Genomic DNA, 24487 nt, shown 5'->3' with positions numbered 1-24487 from the left:
CAGTCTCCTGCGCTGAGTGTTGGTGGGTCTCGATTGCTGATGTTGTGGTCGTGATGGAGTTTAGAGAGAATCTTGATGTGGTCGTGATGGAGGTTTTACTGAGAATCTTCTTGTGAATGCCTTGTCGGTAGTTTTATAAGGTTTGACTGTCTTCTGATTGGTTGGTATGATATTGGAGGTGGATGTTAACTTCAGCGTCTTTCGGTGGTGGTGGTTGTTTAAACATTTAAGTTCTTATGTCTGTCGTCTAAGATGGTAATATATTGGTCCTTGTTATGATTTATATTAGCGGTGGTTAGGTGACACTGAGTGTACACATGACAAGGGACGCTTAAAATAAAGGCACGAAACAGGCCTCCACTTGACTTGGGACATTGCGGTCCTAGGGCCGCAACAAAATGTATCTTCGCAAAATTTTTGCGAAGAAGAGGGAAAACACATTTTAGTAGTAGCATTCAAGATATGCAACGACATATTTTGTTAAAATATCAAAAATTACAGAAAGAGACATAAAAAATTAATTAACTCTGTGTTATTAATTGACTAAGTTTATACTCTGATTCTTTTAGTTTCACTTCTTTGTTATTAATCGTTGAGACGTTGGTCGCTCATAGTTTATCTGTTTACTGTCATAATTTCATTCCATTTTCATATTTTCGTAATCAATAATGGTTATAGAATATATATATAGAATATATTTCTATTAAATTAAATTAGTACATAAAATATTCTATATCACATGTATCCTGATGGCCGTGTCTTGCTATGATAGGTACTAGTAGTAGGTAGAACGACGCAAGGAAGGAATGCATTCCGTCTTGGGCCTGCTAGTGAACTCGTCAGTAAGGCTTTCTTACTTAAGGTATAAATAGGACTTGTATTTTGTGGGAGTCGAGGATTCACCCAGGACTTGCGAGAAACCTCGAACCTCTGTTTTCCATCTAGCGATGAGGGTGTGCACGTTGATCACTACATTAGACTTATCTAGGCTTAAGACAATCGGATGAAAGATGAATTTTGACCCCAAATCTACATAGCATTGCTATTAATCCTTGAAATACCGTTTCGGTGGTATTATTAGAAAATATCATATTGTCAACCCTATATCCCAGGTAGAACACAATGGCACATTGACGCTTGGACACCATCTAAACCAAGTATCTGGAGTATGGGGCAATAATTCAGTTCGTTTTTCCAAAAAATCATTTGCAACCCCTACCCATGTATTTCAAATTCGAAAACTCCATTATTCATACCGTCCAATAATAAAATTCACAGCCCTACCAAGGGTCTTTATAAATACTAGATCTAGTAGCAGACGAAAAAGAATCACACAATCTCAAGATAACTCTTACAGTCCACTTACTATTCGAATACACTATTCGAATGAGAACAATTTTCTCAAAAAGCCACCCGTCGACTAATCGTTGTCAATCAAGAACTTCTGTAAGGGGAGGAGAAGAGAGCGCTGAGTTAAAACGAGTCTAACACTCGGTGGCCGATTTGACTTTATTCTTCTGGATACGATATACACATACTGCTCTCGTCTCTCGCGTAAAACTTCCCGGTCCGCTCCTCGAATTGCCCTTTTAACAGTTTCTGTCCCAAGCAGCGCGATCGCGCTGTTCAGATTTCATGTCGAGAAAAGCCAGCACATTTCGAGCGTTCTCGACAGCTGACGGTGTGTCACCGACTGTCCAAGTCGAAACGCTATCGCGTCACTTGGCCATCCATCGCCATAATATAAAGGAAGCGCTATCGCGCCGCTTGGGATTGTGGACATAAAATAGAAGAAGCGCTATCGCGCTGCTTGCGTTTTCTCGTATCCACTTACAATTTTTTCAAAACCCTCTGGGACTGAAACGGTTAAAGGTGGGCCTCCTTTGTTAATCCACCGCGAAATCAAGCGGATCGCCGCTTCGATTTGAGACTCCGGTTATCACTGCTACGTGTTCATCGCTTACGCCGTCTTATCGGTAACCGGAGCTCGCATACTCTTATATACTCTTACACTTCCTAGTGATAATATACAACTGCAATGGATTAAATACAAATTATGTATAATATGAGCCGTTCACTGCACAAATCGATTAACTCCACTTTTTGAAAAATCTGAAATTTAAGTGTCAAAGCAGTTGGTATAGTCATAACTTTTTAACTGAATAATAAATAATTTATTTCAAAGGTCACTTTGATTTATTTCGTACTCTAATGTAAATCGTTGCAATAATGCAACTCAAATGCACTAGCAAGCCATGAATGATAACGGTGAATTTTTTAGTGCCGCCTTATCAGAATTTAAGTAAAATTTAGTAAAATTTAAATTTATTACTTTTTTCGCTTGCCAAATCGATTAACTCTTCCAGTAACATAAAAATGGTAACATTACTAACGATTACCTTTTGGCTATTTTTTCTTATAAATTTGATATACCGTTAGATGAAAGTTACATTTGTATTTATGCATTCTACGATATTTATTTCGATTGAAGTTATAAAGGGAATTTTAAAAAACAATATACATTATTTCATTGAATTCCTCCATCTCTTTTTGTCTTATGGGGTTAATCAATTTGTGCAGTGAACAGCTCATATAATATTCAAATATATGAGAGAGCGACGCTCACGCCATCTGCAGTGCAACTGTAGCGATTACATGTTAACTTCCCTGTCTATATCGTTATCATATCCTAGACTGTATAGGTTTCGTATGATAGGAGTCATATTGATCCTTCATTTATAATTGGGTGAATATCTGCAAACATTCTAAATTGAGATTAGGCTACACTGTCCAATAGTTCATTTTTCATATTTATTTCTGTGAATATATCAAACGAAACACGAAATATGCGCGGGTTTTTCAAAACTGCTGGGGTTGTTTAGAGAATAAATTTTTTTCCACGCTGAAACGAATATTGCAATTTTTTGAAAAAGGTGAGAACTCGACTGTGCAATGTCTGGAAAATTTGATGGATGTTTTAAAGTTGCTACGATAAGAAAAATTGATCGGTTCTCTATAAGAAAAGAAAAAAGAAAATTGGAAGTGGCAAAATATTTTCATTCTTTCTCGAGAAATGAATAAAATCGACTCGAGTTATCTCGGTTTCGATTTTATTATAATTCAGAAAATACGTCGTTGTTTATAATATCGATAATTTTACTTACAGCTGTTAGAACGCGTTCTTACTGAAAAGCTGAAAAAATTGACGAGGCTTTCGAAATGAATGAAATTAAAAATAAAGGTATAAAAATTCGGATTAATTGTGTCAGTGGTTGCGAAAGTGGCCTGAATCACGCATGTTTCGTTTCGAAATCTTAAAAGCGTCGCGCTCCAAACGTATGATAAATTAAAAAATAAATTATGGCGAAGCTACGAATTCGATATTTCGCTGTTTTGCCAGGAATAGTTTTATTTTGTCGCGACACAAAGGAATGCGACACGAAGTAATAATTTATTTAGAACACTTTCCTATTTACTAGCGCAATTATGATCTGGAATTTTCTTTTCAGTTTTGGTTTCGCGATCAACGGGTTAACGGAAAAATCGCGATAATTATGGCGATAGTTATGGTTAGTTATGGGTGCTGGGAATTGCATACATTGGATGGTACGACATCTCGAAAAGAAATTTCTCAATAGCGGTTGAACAATGTAAAAAGATAAAAAGGGGGAAAGAGAGAGAATTTCATATCCCGTGACGTGCAATTTTATGGAATTCGAGATAACTGTTACAGTTATCCATTACATGTAAGCGATGCTTTTTACATCTGAAAAACACGCGACGGCAAAGCGTGGGGAGTATCAGTATTCAACTAGGTTGTAATTAACTTTAATTATCTATTTAATGAATGGCGTAGCTAATTTAAATAATGGCACCACCATAATACAGACGCTTCCGGTTATTATAAATCTACACGGTTTTTTTTCCATCGGTATAGTACAACCATGAATGAATCTCTTTACAGTTAACAATTAAATAAACATGAAAATTTTTGAATAGGAAAAATACGTCTTTCTGTTCTTTTATTAGTGTCGTAGAAAATGTGTGATAAAATATAGTAAATTCGTAATAAATCATTCTACTCGTTTGCGAATAACAATGAAAAATTATTTGAATTGAAAAATTTCTTCGATTACCGGGATATTGTTATCAGAGTTATCGTTAGAAATATTATTATTCTAACGATAACTCTTATTGCTTGTTAGAATTGAAAACTTGATTTGGTTATTATAAATATTATAACTAGAATTGTATGGTTACTATGAATATTACTATCGGAGTTATTGATTATTAGAACGAGAAAATTGATATATTAACAAATTATTAAATTACAAAAAAAGTCATAAAGATTATTAAAAATTATAAAAATTATGCAGTTTTATAAAATAGGAAAATATACAGAAATAAAATATAATATTTTATATTTTTGTAAGTGCTTATGCTAATTATATCTAATAAATTTAATGATGTAAATTACATATTAAATATAAAATAATATTCTATAAAAACTGAACTAAAAAAATGCATTAAAAGAAAAATGGAAATCAAAGGATTTAAGAAAATAATATTAGTGTAATTTTTAAGACAATAATCGAGAAATTTTTTAATATTTAATTAAATTAGTTACTTGAAAGAATTACAATGTACATATATTTTACAATGATAGAGTCTATATTGTTACCAGTATAATTTAATTCCGATTTTAATTATCCAATTATATAATACATGTATATAAATTTCTTGGGATTGATATCATCGTTACATGTATTATATTATTATGCTTAACTGACTTCAATATATAATTTAATTCAAGAGCTATTCGGCAGAATATTAATTGTTAATGTGTGAAAAATTAGGTTGCACATATATATATATATATTTATTTTTTTAATCATAAATATAGTATCTACTCAAATATATTTGTGTCCCACGAATAATGCATTATTTAATATATTCTTTGTTACACTAACTAATAAATGAGATATTTAAAAAGAAAATAATAATTCTCCCATGTGTGAATTTTAGCTTAATACTTAAATTAATAATTTTAATAAGTTAAACATTTTAACGTAATTATGATGAAATGTACAGAGTCATAATGGCTAATATACTATATACTTAGTATTCGACTAATAAGTGAGCATGCTATAAAAAATGTAGAAATAACAAATACTCTTTAATTTGAACCAAAAGTAATTTTAATTCTAACCTAATAAAAAAATTTTATAAATTCATGAATTTATACCTAAGTTTTTAAATTTTTACACTATATTTTTCACATAACTTTACGGTAATTTAATACTTTTTTATCTTTGTTATAGTTGACATCCGTTGTAAATTTTTTTTAAATTAAAAAATTTGTAATTTAGTTAAATACATAAATGTAACACAGTTTAAAAATTTAACCCCACCCGACGTACGTTATACCACGATTGCCAAATTTATAAATTATAAATTTTAAAATGAATTTTGTAATTAATAAATCAATTTAAAATGAATTTTATAAGCAATAAATAAATTTAAAATGAATTTTGTAATCGATAAATAAATTTAAAATATATTTTACAATCGATAAATAAGTTTAAATTGAAATTAAAGTTATAAGATAATTTACAAATTTTCACATCATAATATTCTCATAACTTTTTGCAGTAGTACAGTATCCTTTCTTCTCTGTTATATAGGTGATGCTCGTCACAAGCAGTCACTAATAAGCGAACCTGAAATTAGGTGCGTTGATCTAGATGGAACGGAAGACTTCCTGATTCTTGCCACCGACGGATTAACAGATTACTTAAATCCTGCTGAGATAACGAGTATTATCTACAATGAATTGCAACAAAATCCGAGTGAGTACATAGTTGTTACGTGCATGCTTCGAGATAGACCTGGGCGAAATTTATTTCAAATAATTTCAAATAATTATTAAAAGTAATTTAGTTAAAAATAATTTACAAATATTTTTAAACTAACAATTGTAAATAACGTTAATTATTAATTGCTAAGTAATGTTTTTCAATTTTCAATTGAAGTGATATTTTTCATTAGGCCATTTAAATAAATGGAAAAGTCGATTATTCGAATATATAACGATTATTTTTTAATTGAAAATTTATTTCCTATGTAATATAATATTCACAATAAATATTGAATAATACACTCGTCATTAAAATGATAAAAATATAAATATTATATACTAAGTTATAAATATTATATTCGAATAATACATAAATAAATGGTTTGAAACAGTATATATATATGAAAAAAAGAAATCATATGATTGTAAGTGAAATTTGATTTTATAGAAGAAGGTTAGTATCATACTATTGACAAAAATATTGGAAAAGAATTATCTTTAGAATCTTTTTGTAAATATAGGACAAATAGATATTTCTTATTAATTCGTATTCTAAATTTAACACGAAAGGAAATTTTTGTGACCAGATTCGAATTCATCACATGATGATAAGTAAGGAATCTTCCTATCCTTAAACAACAAAACCTCGTTAATCTGTTTTTTCCCATACTATCATCTTTCACATACACAAATTTGCAGAAAAAGATGTAAAAATCTGCATTCAATCTTAATACGAATACATATTTGCCTCAAAAAAATTATTTCGTCGTTTACTATACTTTAATAAAAAGCAATAATTATATAAACATTTGACTCGGCGCATTAAAGAAGTTCAATTACTTTCCATATGCCCGAATAAAGTAATAAATAAATTATTTAACTGTAAATACGTTAATCTACGTTTCTTAAAACTTACTCTATTTAGCAAAATATTTCGGTTGTCTTAAAATCAGGTTATTTTTTAATTAACATCAAAAGGTATTCTTACAATGACAATTACATTTTTCTAATTTAATATTTAACATTCGATGTTTTATATTCATGGAATTTAAAAATTCCTCAAATCGCCCAGGTCTGCGTTTCTAGATCGCTTAATCGAGTTAGTCGAGTTATTGTATAAACAATTTTATCGTTTGAGAAGTTGGTTCATAGATCAGAATATCTATCTGTGATCTAGAAATAGAGTTCTAATAGTTTCAATCCTTTGCCCTTCACTGATACCTCTATAATTTTGTTTTCGTCGATAAAGATAAAAAGATGAATAAATCTTCTATAGAGAGTTCAAGTCGTGTTCAGGTATCCGTATTTTATTTCTTTTTCAAACGAAGCTTGTATTTTCGAGAAGCTTTACACTGCAAAGCGTGTCGGAGTTGCTGGTTCAGAAGTAAGCGGGGTAGAAAAATTCAGCAAGTGCAAAGGGGTTGCATTTACCTAGGCTATATAGAAGGATCTACCTATAGAAGAATGAAAAATGAAATCTGTTTAAATAGATGTGGCATTATTCATAGATACGATCTTGGTGTTTTGAAATATCTTTACACTAGAATTTCTCATTAGGATTCTCACTAAAATTTTTCACTAGTAACTCACTAAAACTACCACGTTAGTCAAGAATGGCTAGTTTCATACACTTTATTTTTGCATTTATAGAAAATGCGCAGTTATTTATGACAAGATCAATGTTGGTTCTTTAGATAGTAATATGATTATATACAGGGTATCCAAAAAATTATGGGAATAAGAATACAACAAATATCATATTATATATTCATCGTTTTTATATTCGTTACCAGCTTGTGCAGATATTTTCACTTAAATATTAATTTTTACGTTGTGCATAGTATACTGCAACGAATAGTGGTACTATTTATAAAAAGGTACATATCGTACACCATCGCTCAAAAGTTTGGGATCGCTCTTAATATTCGTGATTTACGGGAAGAAGGGATAATCAATAGTTGATGTAATTCTCCGTTTTTTGTTTTTAATAGTTGTATTTAACAGTAAAGTAGATGTTCTTTCGAGTGTGTTGCCATATCATTGCCATACCATTCATAGTTATCGAAATTATAACAGAGAAATCAGAAGACATTAAAAAATATTCAAAAACAATGTATAATATTAATCGAAAGAGTAATTCGTTAAGGAATAAAAACTTTCGATACTACGTTGATTCATCATTTGTCACTTATGACAGATTAAACCCTTTGCATTCCGAATTATTTTTCAATTTTGTTGCCAATAACTCCCTACTTTTTGAAATATTTTGTTTGAAATTTACTTCACAGCACAGTTCCTCGACTGCTACTTATTTTAAAGAATTTTCTTTACTAATTATATTAAATATAGCTTTCAAATATCGTAATTTATATTTTGAATTTAAGTAATTCCAGTAGTTACTTATTTTCTGTTTTCTTGTTCACTAAATAAGGAATCAAAAAACGTCGAGTGTAACTCGACATAAGAGTTCCTGTGATAAAAACTGATGTCGAGTCGCACTCGGCAAAAGAGTGCAAAGGGTTAAAGGATTTTCCACTGAACTCACTAGCGCCACCATGAACGGTATCTCCAATGGATGTACTGTAAACGCATATCCCGTTGTATATATCGTTGAATTGTTTTTTAATTTTGCTGATATAATTTTGAGATTTTTTACTTACCACGTGTACCATATCCTTTTAAACAATCTCGTTTAACCTATATATTTTTATCGTTGAACTTAAAAATGCAAATATTCGAATACTTTCGTGTAGAAGTTTATAATGTAGTATTTGCTTGTAACTCTGTAATAAAGCGTTTATTCGCAAACTTTATAGTCAAATTTTTTCTTTTTTAGCCTCTAGATTAAATTGACCTCTAAATTATATTTCTATTTCAATAAAGCTCGAAGGCAGCTATATGCTCCGAGAAACTGCAAAAATGAAACATGCGATTTTAATTATTTTGATCCCTTTGGTAGTCCTAGTGTTAAAAAGTGCGAGGTATTTTCTTATTAAACGAGCGATACGAAACTTTTGAACGGTAATATATGTGACTGGTTCACATATTTGCTGGGTGCTGGCGAGGTAGAAGGTTGAGAACCGCTGGTATACAGTATATTTAGCTGCACATTACAGGTCGGTAGCTCTAGTGTTGAAGTTATTCCTTTGGATACCTGTTCAATCTCTTTCCTTCCGAATGTTTTGGAGGATGTTAACCTTGTATGACGGAAAGAAAACGACAACCATGGAAATTTAAGAATCTTATTCGCAGTCAGTTTTATTTGATACTTAAAATAAAATAAAATTGAATGACACGTCTCTAATAAGTTCGTAGATTGCTTCATACATGTATAGAACATAAAACCAAAAAGAGATTTTCTTTTTAACGAAATCGAAGAAATCAAATGTTAAAATTTTTTCATGGATAACATCGTTTTGTCAAGGAACTTATTCGGAATGTCGAATATAAGAAATCAAATTTCAATTTTTTTTTCTTACGGTAACATTCCAGTTATTCAAGTCATTTTTCTCTATTTTCTGCAACTTTTGTAACTGTTATGAATTATATTTTATACGATCAAAGAACTATTGGGTTGGTCAAAAAATAATGTCGGTATTTTTATATCAAAATGGTGGAATCATTTGGTCTGAAACGAAAAAAGTTTTATCAAGTTATGTATTGATCATTGTGATCTATGACAATAGTTTCAATTAAGGATAATGAGAATAATTCAGATTAGGAACATTATCATGCACTAAGAAAAAAAGAATCAACTATTGTAAAAATCCAACGCTATTAAAAATGGTGAACCTAATAAAAGCTTGTGGCGTTGCTTATATTTTCCCATAATTTTTAAAACAACGTTTATGCAGAATGAGGTCGCGTAATGGAGGTTCTCCTGAATTTGTGAAAGTTTTAAAATGTGTAAAAGTGTGACAAGTATTGTCGAGATTTGCATAGGAGGTGGAATAATTGAATGAAGAATAGCATTTTCATTATTATTATACTTCCGCAACTGATACAAATCTACGATGGCTTAAATTTCGAAATAAGAAACGCCAAGATTAGATTTGACCGAAGTTTCCTCATACTTTTACAGAAAGTTGGTAAACATGATGAAATTTCTTTGTTTGGGGCCAGTGATTTGCATACCTATGAATATTAATTACTATAAATGTTGGTCTGTTTTAAATATCCTGTTACATTAAATTTCGAAAAAGCATAATATTTTTAAATAAATATAATTTGATATAGTTATTTAGAAATATGAGGAGTTAAAGAATGAATAATTATTTGAAAAATAAAGTATTTTATCGTAAATTAGAAAAAAAATTTTTCCTTGGTTAGACTACATAGAGATTTGAATTGAATTCAACATTATTGTAGTAACTTTAAAATTATTATTACGTTGAAAGCAAAATTGTAACTTGATAATCATAAAATTTTGAATTGAATTTTGAATCGTAAACTTTAAGTATTTGAAAGCGTTTATGGTTGTAACGTTGATTTCTATAGACTTTTTGAACTTATGAAGATTTCAGATTTTAAATTTCAAATGTCTATTTACTAAGTATGTACAAATATTTCGATTATAATATACAATAATTTTAATATAAAATTTTTGGCAACAGAATTTTTTATGTAATTTATATTATATTATATCGTAAAAAATTTTGGAATCAGATATTCCAAACATATTCTTAAATTTCAAATGACTATTTACCAAGTGTATAGAAATATTTTGATTGTAATATACAATAATTTTAGAATAAAATATTTTTTAACATAGAACTTTCTATATAATCTATATTATATTATGTTGTAGAAAATTTTTGAATCAGATATTCCAAACATATTCTTAAATTTCAAATGACTATTTACTATGTATATACTATGTAATATTGTGTTTCTTATGGAATCTATATTATATAAAATTTTTGGTATATAAACATAAAAAGTATTTAAAAGAGTACTTAAATAATAACTTGCCAAGAGCATATATATATAGCAAAAGCTGGCTTGATCTCGATGTTCAGTACGCATAGAGACTGCGAAAGTCATATATATATAAAATTGTTTACACAACATTCTATATTTTATAAAATTTTCTATGGAATCATTTTTATTTTCGTTTATCCTGATTATTATGTTATATCATAATTAATCATACAAAGCACGCAACGCTATATAATAGTAGGCTATAAACATTTAAAATTCTAATGTAAAAGGATTGAAGATGTTTTTATGAAATGTAATCTTAAATTACATTGCATAATATGCCGAGAAGGTAATTGAATATTTACTCGGTCCTTCATATTAGCCTATTATATATATTATGTTATTCAAATTAGCTTCTTAACTGGACGCTTTTTGCCAGTAAAATATTCCTTAAAAATATCGTAATTGAAAAATGACAGCATAAGAGATTCAAATTTTTTGCATAAATTGGGAATAAATTAGCGATAAATTTGTATACATTGATGTCTATGAGAATATTTTAGCGAAAATACAAAATAATCGATATATTATGTTATGACATTTTTACGAGTATCTAATTATATTATTCTAAAAAAAAGTCATGCTTTAAATATTTTCGATGTTTAAATATTTTGACGTGCTTAATTTAATGACTCCAGTTTTGTTAAATTATCGTTGTAATTTTAACTGTTTTTGTACAATATATTCTATAGCTAGACTTTTCACATTCTATTGTCTTTTAAGATATGAAAAATAAAATATTCCGCATTAAAGAAAATATACAAGTATTCTCAATACTTATTTAAAGAATATTTATTGATATATTTATCAAGAAATGTTTATTAAAAAATTATATGAGTATTTTTAAATATTTAAAATATTCTACTTATATTCAACGCGTTTTGATGTTCGAGTCTTTGAAAAATGGTTTTTCTCTATTCATCATAGTCTCCGAAGTATCATCATTTTCAGACGAAAGTAAATAGCTTTTTCATACTTAATTAATATTATATCATTTAATGATTTGGTAATTATATCTTTTTATAATTTATTATTATAATTATAATTTTTATATTTACAATTACATTTATATCTTTTATATAGTTTATACTTTATGTAGTACATTTATAATTGTAATTGTAATTATAATATTTTTATTCAACAACGTATAAATTTGTCGAAATGCAACAGTTAGTTGGACTAAAGATTGGATTTTCTTGCAGAATAATTTACCAACAAATAATATCGGTGAATTGACGAATTATAAGTTTGAGGTTAGGAACTCCCGTTATATAGTTTGTACAATTTTATTTTACTTCATACCACATACGCCAATTATTTTACATAGAATTTGCAAAATTTACTAGAATTTTGCTGTTGGTTCGTAATCACACTTCCTATCATTGTAACGTAGAATTATTTATTACTCGTACAATGTCACGAATAATGCAAGTACAGTCGAACCAGATGGCGCTGGTGGTACACTCGAAAATACAACTTCGCGAGTTCACATAAAAGTCAAGGGCTTGCTTTCGGGGAAATTGGATTCGAATATTTGTAGACTGCAGGTGTACTCGAGCATGGTTTTTGACTGCTGGGGTTGTACGAAGTAAGGGAGATACTTGTTCACTTTGTCTACGGTACACGTTACTCTTCTTGCTACACAGAGGAGTGTTCCCCTTGCTTCGTGCTTCAAGTACTCCTTCACTGTTCGAAACTGTATTCGAGTACACATGTATACTTGGCAAGAATTCAGACTGTGAAGTTCCTCCAAGGTGAAATACCCATGAAAATTATTTTGTCTCATTTATTATTTTCTGCAGAAATTACTCGATATATGGATTAATAAATATATATAACTATATAACTATATATGTATATAACGATAAATTATTTATTTTGTAGAAATTATTATTAATGGTTATTATAATTTGATAAATAACAAGAAACATATTTTAAGGAATTTTTGGTAACTAATTGAATAATAGAAATTTTAGAAAAATTCATCCAGATATTTTATTAGCACAAAATATATTAAATTTACGTAAAAATGAAATAGTTTATTTTAACTTTTAAGCAAATTCTTTATATTTACGTTATTTATATTGTCATTTTTTTAAAAGAAATATTTTTTTAAAGAAATATCTTTTTGAAAATGATTAATTTGAAGGTGATTACATTTTCGTTAGGAAAAATCAATGAAAAATAAAACTTGTTTCACGGTCTTCGATATAATCATTTTAGGTGTAATTAAAATATTCATTTTTTATGTAGTCATTGTATTTAGTTTCGTCTATTTTTCATTGAAGTTAATTAGTTAGGAAGTTGATTAATTATATTTGTTTTCATTTATTTTAAACGATCGAAGCGTTAATTCCATTTATTTTTGAAAGTGCAAAAATGATAATTTTTCATTCTCTTAAGTTTTTAAATATCACATAACTTATGTAAATATCTGCTCGTTTCTCGATATTCCGTCTCCGTTATAATTAATTTCTTCGTTGAAATTTTAAGTACGAAAATGTTCAGAAAAAATTTTAGCAGCCAATAAATATCGATCGAATAAAAGATATTACAAACATTAGGATCTTTTTTAGTGAATATTTAAATATAAAAAGATGCGGTAAAGGAAGAATTTTCTTAGCCAATAAATTTTCATCGAGGGAAAATTATTATAAAACTTTGAATATTTATTATTAAATTTTTAATATTATAATTAAATTTTTTATGTTAATACTTTAGGCAGTCAATCTTTTCTGCTCGGAAAGAATTATAGGAAACAAAATTTACATTAGGGAATTTTTATATACCAAAAAAATATTAAAAAATGAAAATCAATTTTCAAATAAGTGAAAAACTTTATAAAGATTACGATAGAAGGTGGTAAATATTTACACATAGAAAAATATAAAAAAATTGCTACAATAGTATTATAAGAAAAAAGATTTTCATTAACGAATTTTCACATACTAAAAAATGTTACAGAAAGGAAAATCAGTTTTCTTTATTAATTAATCTTTTTTGGTTTTTAAAAATATTATAAAGGTCACGATAGAAGGTAAATTTTTACATATGAGAAAATGTGAACAAAAATTTAAGAAAATATAGAAAACAAAATTTTTATGGATAAATTTTTTCCTATTGAAAAATGTTAGAAATAGAAAAATCATCTTTCTTTGCGAATAAATCTTTTTCGAGTGAAAAATATTATACAAGATAGAATATTAGGTGGTAAATTTTTATACATATATGAGCAGGTATAACAAATATAATGTTCTCAGTCAGTAAATCTTTTTCGAATGGAAAGTACGATAATCAAGATTTTCACAGGTAGTGAATCCTTCGAAGTCGAAATTACTATTTCATTGTTAGAGCTGACTTTGTTTGCTAAGTGTTCTAGATGCTTGAGGAAGTGGTAATTCACGCTATTCATCAAATACAAATGGTCAGAAATCTAATTGCTCGACTTATTATCTATCCATTGTGAAATATGTGGCGAGACGTTCTGTAATAAATTTTTTGCATAATACTTCATATTTTTCCCATAGCTATGTATATACTTCGTGGTTTTCAATCTACCAATTTCACTTGCAATTATTTCCAACTGTCGTGGAGTATTTGTTGAGAGCTTTTAAACAATTATTTAAATAATTATAAAAGGATGACGTACAAAATACTGGAACGATAAAGAGAGTGAAATCCTTTCGATCAATTTTGACTACGTTACTTGGGCGCATATACGTGTTCAGAAATTTTGTTTCTGTGACACGGAAGGCGTATATAAGCGCTCAACATAGTTTACTTTTCTGACACGGAGGGCGCATAAAGCGCTCGACACAGTTTGCTTTTCCGACACGGAGGGCGCATAAAGCGCTGAATACAGTTTGCTTTTCCGACACGGAGGGCGCATCTCTACCCAAAATTTTGCCGTTTTCGGTGGACATTGCAAATGAATTCCTACCCGTGTGGTACGACCGGTGCGTTTCAAAGTCTATCGTAGTCAAAGGGTTAATTTACAGTAAGTCATATGCACTCTTATTTCCGACAAACCGAAATAAGGTTATCTCGTAAAATAAACGAAACATTGTCCAGGGCAATGTGAACCGTGATGAAAGATCACGGCGCGAGAAATTGATCGGAAAAATGAATCGAATTACGGTATTTCTAGGTAAAATAGATTTGCTCAAAATTAGACCCAGGGCCTAACGAAGGATGCACGTTCAGCGCGTTCACCGGAACCCGGCTCCGCATTTTGAAAGGCCCCGCGGTTTACGAAAACTCATCAGACATTTTGCAGGATTCCTTGTATCGTATAATCCATTAATCGATGACAGTTTGTTGCACACTGATACGAGTGTAAGATTTTCTCTCCCATCTTTGCATTGAAATATTTCGTTGTCATTAAACGTTGACATTAAACGTTAACATCAAAGGTTGACACGACCTCAACACGGGTGCGGAAGATATTTGGTGTTAAGGAAATCACCCAATTAGAAAGTACCAATTTTGATTAACTTTTTGCAGGATGATGATACCATACCATTTACCGATACCATATCCGATTTAAACGTGTATTTTGGCTCGGCAAAATTTTTGAACCTGGCCCCGCGAAAAGTCACGCCGGCCCTGATTAGACTATTTTCATGATTACTTGCACAAACGCTCGCTGTCGTTTGCGGATCAGAGTCCTCGATCAAGGAATAGCGAAAACAATTATTTCTTTATTTATCTATTTTATCTATAGACCGTATATCGACATACGGTCTCCTATAAACCGTTTTAGAAAACTTGGAAAATAATTAAAAAGCCAAGAGACGGATAACTATTGTCGCATGTTACACGTAAGAGTGTTTAAAGAAAACCAAAGTAAGATTGTTTCGTAAAATAAACGAAACATTGTCCAGGACAACGTGAACCGTGATAAAAGTGTGAGTATTGATTATATGAGAGTGTGAGTGTAGCTTTTATATGTGTGAATTGTAATGAGGTAGAATAAATGAAAGTCATTTGACATTATATAAATATAATATGTGCGAGTGGAATCTAGTGTGAATGTTGTTAAAAAATGTTTAGAAGAATGTGCCAGAATGAAACAGTTACGTGAAAATCATCAAATAGTAAACGTGTGTTAACAAAAGTGAGAGACAGCAAGAGATAGAGAAGAATTTTCTAGATAGCGTGAATCTTTTTGTTTAAAATAATATATTGCGAATTGATGTCAATATTTAAATATTATTATATAAATATATTAATTTGTTAACTGTTAAAAAAACGTACAAGAAATTGGTTTCCATTTCTATCCACACATGTAACATGTAATTATAATACTATATAATATAATTTAATATAATAATAATAATAATAATAATAGTAGTACTAATAATACATTTAATATAATATACATATATATGCACGATATACATAATTGTGTATATGGCCGTATATTCAACTTTTATAATTTCGCTGGCTTTAACTATTTCTTTGTTGACATATTTTCTTACCAAGCCCTTTGGATCGAAGAAATAACTCAATAGCGATCGTTGAAAAATATCTCGTATTTTAAAAGAAAACATCGAGAATAAAGTACAACGCTTCTGAAGACTTATCAAGCAGAAAAGTTTTATTCCTTTCTACCTAAAAACATTTAACTTAAGGTTATACGTAGCTTATACATACATACCGCTTATACATAATTCCACTTTGTATCGGAAACTAAACGCGAATATTCATCTTATACGAAAAGTTCATAAAATTGATTGAAAAATGGACACGTAAATCGTGATGGAGAAATATTTGGGAGAAACAGGAAATATTCATTTGTAGTATTTCATTGGGGAAACCTAACCTAACCTAACCTAACATAACCTAACCTAACCTAACTGTTAAAAAACGTACAAGAAATTCGTTTCCATTTCTATCCACAAAAAGATCACGGAGTGAGAAATTGATTGGAAAATTTGATCGAGTTACGGTACTTTTAGGTAAAATAGACTCGATTTTGACTATATGTTCGAGCGTATTCAGATGTAATAACGATTTCGAAAGGTATAATGCTTCGTCAAAGATTCCGGAAGATACATTGCTATTTGGCATGGATAATAAATTTGTGGCGAATCACACTAGTCATTTGGATAGACGTGGTTAATAAACCAGTATGAAACGATATACGCAGTTTGTGATTAATAACCGTAGAAAGGTTGAAAAAAGGTCGAAAAAAGGTTGAAAGAAGGTGGTATTGCATTTGCTGGAGCTCGTGCAGTAAGTAAATCCGTATCATGATCAGTATCCTCTTCCGCATCGATCGGCAAGCAAATCCAATCGGATTTAACGATTCAACGTGCCTCGATAGCTTCGAATGGATCTGATCTATCATGGCTCTATAATTATTCGCTTCGATCGTTCCATTTGTTATGTGTGTATTTTCTTCGTCTTACGGCAACAAATCAATCGAAATTAACGGAACACGCCTATATAGATATGTTCGGATTCTGAAATGCGGGATTTTCCGGATGAAAAGCTAACGTGTAGCACGTGTCAAAATAATTATTTTTCGAAAGAGATAATACATGCGTCGAGTGGTGGAATTTTCATGCTAAAAGTCTAAGCATTAGAATATGTCAGAACAGTTGTTCCTTGTAGAAAAATAATACGTGCATTGAGTTGTGGAATTTTCAAAATTAGAAAATGACCAATAGAATGTGTCAAAATAATTTCTTTTTTATTCTTAATAGAAAAATAATACGTCGAGTTGTGGAATTTTCAAAATAAGTATATATCCAATAAAATCTGTCAAAATTACTTTTCTTTTTTTTTTTAATAGAAAAATAATACGTCGAGTTGTGAAATTTTCAAAATAAGTATATAACCAATGAAATGTGTCAAAATAATTTTTCTTTTTTTTTTTTTAATAGAAAAATAATACGTCGAGTTTGGAATTTTCAAAATAGGCAAATAACCAACAGAATGTGTCAAAATAATTTTTCTTTTTTTTTTTTAATAGAAAAATAATACGTCGAATTGTGGAATTTTCAAAATAAGAAAATAACCAACAGAATGTGTCGAAACAATTTTTTTTGCAGAATATTTTAGAGAATGAAAATAATATATTCATTCTTTGTAGCAAATATCAAAATTATAACGATAATAATGGAATTAGTTAGAGGAAATGAGTTGCATATGGAATGACGAATTGCATATTTGAGTTAAGTAATAAATTTAAACGTATGAGAAACTCATTATCGTTTTATTTCCAAGGAGAAGAATTGTGAAAACAAGAATAATACTGGTTCTAAAACGCTAACAAGTGATGCGTTTAAGAATAGAAGGAGAAGATATTATCCTGTGATAAATCTGAATTTCAAATCAGTTAAAACAAGGATAAATATGAAAGAAACATGATCCTCTGGTGCATTTCTTCAAAAAATGGCAGATTAATGTCTCGAAACTTGTAAAATATGATTTATCTGTATTTACCTTAAGGAAAAGAGTTATCGCAATAAATCATTCCACTGATTTTATTCAGAACCTCTTAATAATTTCTCTTGAACATTTCATAATAAGTTTACACAACCTTTCTTTAGGTACAATTTAGAATCGTGCAGATGTGCTTGCTATCGCAATATCGAGAAAACAATGAATCTCGAAATTGTACAAATGTTGTAATATAATATATCAAAGTGAAAAGAAAATTACAAATATTAAAATTCGGGTATTTTTATGAATTATTATAGTATATCCGAATGAATGCAAAATGTAAATTATAGATATCGTAATTTTAATAATTTCTCCAAATTATTATGGAATAACCGAATGAAAGTAAAACATAAATTACAGATATTGTAATTTTAATAATTTTATAAACTGTTATAGAGTAATTAAATTATAGTAGAATGTAAATTGCAGATATCATAATTATAATAGTTTTTACAATTTATTATACTTTAATGCTTTATACTTTAATACTTTAATACTTTAAGTTACTTTATTACTTTATTATAATATCATATATTATATATTAATATATTTTATTACTTTATTACTTTATTTAATACTTTAATACTTTATTATACTTTAAATTAAAATAAGATTTTATAGTTTTACTAATTTTGCATATTATTATCGTATAATTAAATTTCAGTAAGCAGTAAATTCAGGTATCGTAACTTTTACAATTATCGCAATAACATACCTCACAATAAATGAAACGTCATTAAGCCCCGAAACGAAATTCCAAGTTTTTGGAATTTAATTGTTTAAATTACAGTTGAAAGTAAAAAATAATATTTCTTAAAACCAAGAGTTAATAAATGCATTGCACACCGATAATTAAACAATTACAATTAAAAGGAATCAACATACAATATAAATCAATTTCTCAGTTTAAAAGAGTCACGTACTATTACCCCTAATTAACGCTAATATAATTAATACCCTTTAAATTAATAAAACATTAATGTTACCGAATTGGATTATTTATACTTTATTTATATAAATAAAGTACCAAAAATATTAAAAATAAACAAGATTTAATAATCGATAAATATTTGTATATACTATTAAACGTGAATAATACATAAATTAATAGTTTTTGCACAATTGAAAAAATTGCACGCCAATTTTGCTATTTAGCATGACTCGACTATTATTGTCTTATATACATCTATATTTATAGCAATTCGTTTTTTTTTTATCTGACATTAAATTAGACATTTGTTAGATACGAAACATTTTTTGAAATACTAAATACGTGCAGCAAAAAGACCAGTTACACGATACTTATCTGCATAATTCATTCCTACACGGTCATTACCTATTTGTGTGTGTATATATATATATATATATATATATTTTTCTTTCTCAACAAATTTTATTTATTTTTATACTTTTTTTCAAACTCGCTTTACTAATTTTTACACGATTTTAGTTTTTTTTAACACATTTAATTCACATTTATAGAGTTTTTGAAAAACATATTTTACTTATTTCGACACGGTTTTTTAAAACATATTTTACTTATTTCAACGCCTTTCCTTAAAAACATATTTTACGCATTTTGACACGGGTTTTTTTACACGTTCTCCTTACTTTTATACAGCTGTATTTAACACGTTTGACTCACTTTTACACTAACTTTTTAATAGGTATTTTTTGATCACATGATCTTTTTAATATGTTTTATTCATATTTGTACGATTTTTAACGCTAAATCTACCATGGCCTCAATGACTGTATTTAAATTTTTGATTAAAAATTCTACCTTTCACTTTATCACTTTAATCGTTTAATTTTGCGATTTATCTTATACAATATATTTACATGTAATTAATTTTTTGATATCTCGTGTTATTCGATTCTTTTTCAAATTCTTCTTCGCTCGAATTTCGTTATCAAATGTAATTTTGTATCTTGAATTATTTTTTCCGTTGTTTCCTTCTTTAACCTAGGTTTTGTACTTCGTTGCAAGGTGTGTTTACTTGCAGTATTTCATGTATCGTTATTATACATGCGAAAAGTATGTATGCGTTATATTATATATGCGAAAAGTTATTATGAAAATTAATGTTCCGTTAATCAATATAATGAAATAACGTTTAAAATTTTTTGGATGAAAATTTTTTATGAAATTTCAGGTGAATATCACGATAAAATATCTAAAAAATTTCAGAAAATGAATAAGCTTCTGTTTTATTGATCTATTTTTATTTTTATTCGCCTTCCTGGAAAACGTTAAAAATTCGAGGAGTATAACAAATAATAAATTATGGCACGTTAATTATTGGAAAACAGTTTCGTTCATCACTGCACCGAAAATAATTATCTGCATGAGGTGTCAAAAACAAAACACGTCTGCGTTTGAATAACACGCATGATTGACTTTGATATAAATTAATATCGTAATTTTGAGTAAAACTTTTTAACATAGTGTGATAAAAATAATATTTCGTATATTATAGCGTATATTATATGTAGGAATATGGTATATTATATTATAGGAGAATTCAAAATTTTTGAAAAGGTATGAAAATGAAATCCTCATTGCATATTTAATATATACAAATTGTTAATTTTTTTCTGGGCGACACTTTTCATATGAAACACAATTTTATTTTTAGATCATTCTTTTACTTATGTTACTTCAGTAACGTTTATTGCTTGATTAATAATTATTAAATACCGAATTAACACAAATAAAACAGTTATTGGAAAACAAAATATATTTGTTTTAAATAGCACCTTATTCACTTATAATATACTTGCAATTTTATTTTGCGATAACTCTTTCATTTATGCTAATTTAATAATGTTTATTGCTCGATTAATAATTATTAAATACCGTATTAACACAAATAAAAAAGTTATTGGAAAACAAAATATATTTCTTTTAAATGGTACTCTATGCACTTATACTATACTTGGTTCAGTTAAATCATGTAAAATGAAATCACTATATGATTTTATCAAATTACATATTGCAAAAGTAGCCATGAAAATAGAAATAATACAGAGAAATAATAAAATTAACAATTTTATCGTCATCGAATTTTATTTAGAAACAAAATACTAATTTGGAACGTCGTTTGTCGCTTACTCTTACCTCTCATTCCAAGAACCATGAATTCTTCTTGAAATTCTCGAGTATTCAGGTCGGACTAAATGTGAAACTGTTTTATGGAGGATACGAAGTTTCTATTCCTAAACAGTTTTTCTTCAGAGAATTAACATGTCAAACTGTATTAGTGTCAGTAATTTTTTAAATATTTATAAGGAATGAATATAAGAGTAATATTACAATAAAGCACCGTTATTTCGCAATATAATTTATACGAAATGTGAAAATGTCATATTGTACAAAATTTGGTTTCTGTTGACACGTGTGACCCACAAAAGATTTGAAAAAATTGTTAAAAAAATTAATATTTCACATTCTTTAGAATTTGATTTTTATGAATAATTGTAGTGTACAAAAATACTTGGAATATTAACGAAAAATGATTATTTTATATCATCTCATATTGTATATCTCAGATTTAATAATAGTACTGGTTTATAAAAGAATTTGAAATAAATTTGCAAAATATTGAAGAAAATTATCATTTGATATTGTATAATAAATTAAAAATTAGATTTTTTCATATTATACGCGAATCGAGTATATATCATGCTACAGAAAATATTTGTTCATTATTGTATATTTATTTATTTTATTTATTATTTATTTATCGTATTTATTCAATTCGTTGTTTATTTGTTTTATTTTATCTATTACTTTAATTTATCATTTACAAATTTACGTTGTATACTCATCACAAAATAAAATAAATAAAAAAATAAATAAAAAAAATGAAGATCATAGTACGAGTCGTGTTAGAATATCATTAATGATGAATCATAAATTAATTCAACGCTATAATTACCGATCTCTTATCTGTAACCAAACATACTGCAGATATATAGATGATAATATGTAATAAAATTGATATAACGATAATAGATAGATATTTATAATTACATTTCTACCTGAATAAATATCGATCTTAATTCTACCACAAGCAGTTAACGTTTCCAATAACTGCAAAAATAAACCTTTTAATTATTTTGGTAATTTTAGTGCCACATGTGCTCATGGAAAGAATCTACATCATATAAAGCATTCTTTATCTTCTTGTCTATACAATCAAAACCAAATTGCATTTTTCTTTTTTATCAAGCAATTTTAATCTTTCTTGAGATTATTTTGTACGAATTTTATTTGAATAGTGCAATTGGTAAATAAAAGAAAAAATTGAATAATTACAATGTATTTCTGAATGGTTATATAATGTAACGTTTCCCATGTACTAATAAGCAAAAAAAGAGAAAAAAGGAAATTAATGTGGAGAAGAAAAATTAATTTTTCATTTCTTAATTCCTTCCAACAAAATAATTTTATAATTCCATAAATTGTCAATTGAATTTCATATTAACAGAACTGTGTATTTATTTGGTTTTGGGATTAGACACAGGCACAAATGGTTTGAAAATAAAAACTTCAATCATTTAAAAATATCAATTGTCATAATATTACTTATTTTTAGGAGATCTTATAGAACTCTGTACATAATTTATTTTTGGAAATTTTTGTGTATGTATTTCAAGTTAAACTTTACATAACTTTCTAACATCTTAAATTCTAAATAGCTTATGTTATTGGACATAATTAGTACTTTCGTTTCAACTATTGTTATAGTCGCGAATTTTTTGACAATTATGAAAATAGCCAAAATTGCACAATGTATTTCATTTCCGAATATTAAAGTTTTCTATTTAGATAAATTATAAAATTAATTACTTACGTTTACATACATAGTACTTTACCTTATTGCAATATAAATGTATGCAATAGAAAATAAGCAACAAATTCATACCTTTCTTCCTTACAATTAGACCATTTTCATAATTCCACAAACGATCGCTGTTGTTTGAAATCAGGATCCTCGATCAAGGAATAGTGAAAACAATTATTTATTTATTTATTTATTTTATCGATATACAGTCTTCTATAAATCGTTTGAAGAAACTTGAAAAAATAATCAAAAAGTTAAAAGTAGGTGAAACGGATAACTATTGTCGTATGTTACACCTAAGAGTGTTTAAAGAGATGAGAAAATAATCCTAGTTCCAATATTTGTTTACTTTAATAATAATACGATTAATACAATTAATTTCTGGTATACAGTGTGTAACAAGTCCAGCATTTTCTAACAGTGGAAATTTATGTACTCAGTCTAAAGTATCACAACGACATTGTCACTTAGTATTCAAAAATCTAAACTAATAAAATAATAAAATAATAAAGTAAAGTAGAATAATTATCAGAATAATATAAACGTAAAATGACAAATATATAACAGATAGATAAATAATAGAAAAATAAGTATCCGACTAATAAATTTTTGCCACTTTGCAAAAGTGATTTTACGTCGTTACAATATAAATAGATGTAATAAATTCATTTAGTTTAAATGTTTTAGTTAAATCATCTTCATAATTACCCACGTAAATAAAAAAATAAATAAATAAAAATCTTTGCTGTCCAAGTATCAAGATCCCCGATATTTGTATCAACATCGAGCCACGAGCGAAAAATTAGTATCTCTGATCATTTAAGGAAGCAAAATGCAAATTCAACCTAATCGATCAATCCTCTGCTACTTTGCAAAAGCGATTTAATATTATTGTAATGCGAATAGCCACGACCAATTCGTTTCTTTTATGCTTCCGAGTCAAATCGCTTTGATAATTAACGGCGCACACGAAGAGGGGGCTCTCGATATTCCTACGATCGTGGAACAATGGGCGAAAGATGAGTATCTGATCGTTCGAGAAAGTAAGGTGAATACCGTCTCGCAAAGAATTTCGCAGTGGAAAAGACGAATCTCGTAATGACTCGTACTCTTTATAAGCGGCTGCCAACAAACTGTATCCAGTCTTTCTTCATGGCGCTGTCATGCTCTGCTTCTTGTTGCCCCAGGGACGGGGATCGGAATAAATTGCTTGCCACTTGTTTCGTGAACATTCTTTCTTTCCGAAGAAAAATTTCTCTGCTTCTGTTCGCCATGGAAATTCCTCGACAACGGTTCGTCGACCGTTCCCCTCCGCTCTTCGATCATGCCACATATGTATCAGGTTGAC

General features: G+C 28.4%; 1 protein-coding gene across 1 annotated transcript in view; it reads left to right on the top strand.

Annotated features, from left to right (window-relative positions):
* LOC108549022 (kinesin-related protein 4) overlaps positions 1–24487 on the top strand; it is a 237398-nt gene that overhangs the window by 20063 nt on the left and 192848 nt on the right. The window contains exon 7 of the mRNA XM_017902228.1: positions 5685–5849. Coding sequence (XP_017757717.1) covers positions 5685–5849 — 165 coding nt within the window. The remainder of the gene's footprint in view (positions 1–5684; positions 5850–24487) is intronic.

This window comes from Eufriesea mexicana, unplaced genomic scaffold, assembly GCF_001483705.2.
Source record: "Eufriesea mexicana isolate 0111107269 unplaced genomic scaffold, ASM148370v2 scaffold1809, whole genome shotgun sequence".
NCBI classification, from domain to species: Eukaryota; Metazoa; Arthropoda; class Insecta; order Hymenoptera; family Apidae; genus Eufriesea; species Eufriesea mexicana.
Note: the sequence above shows the minus strand (reverse complement) of the source record. Positions and strands in the feature narration are given on the sequence as shown.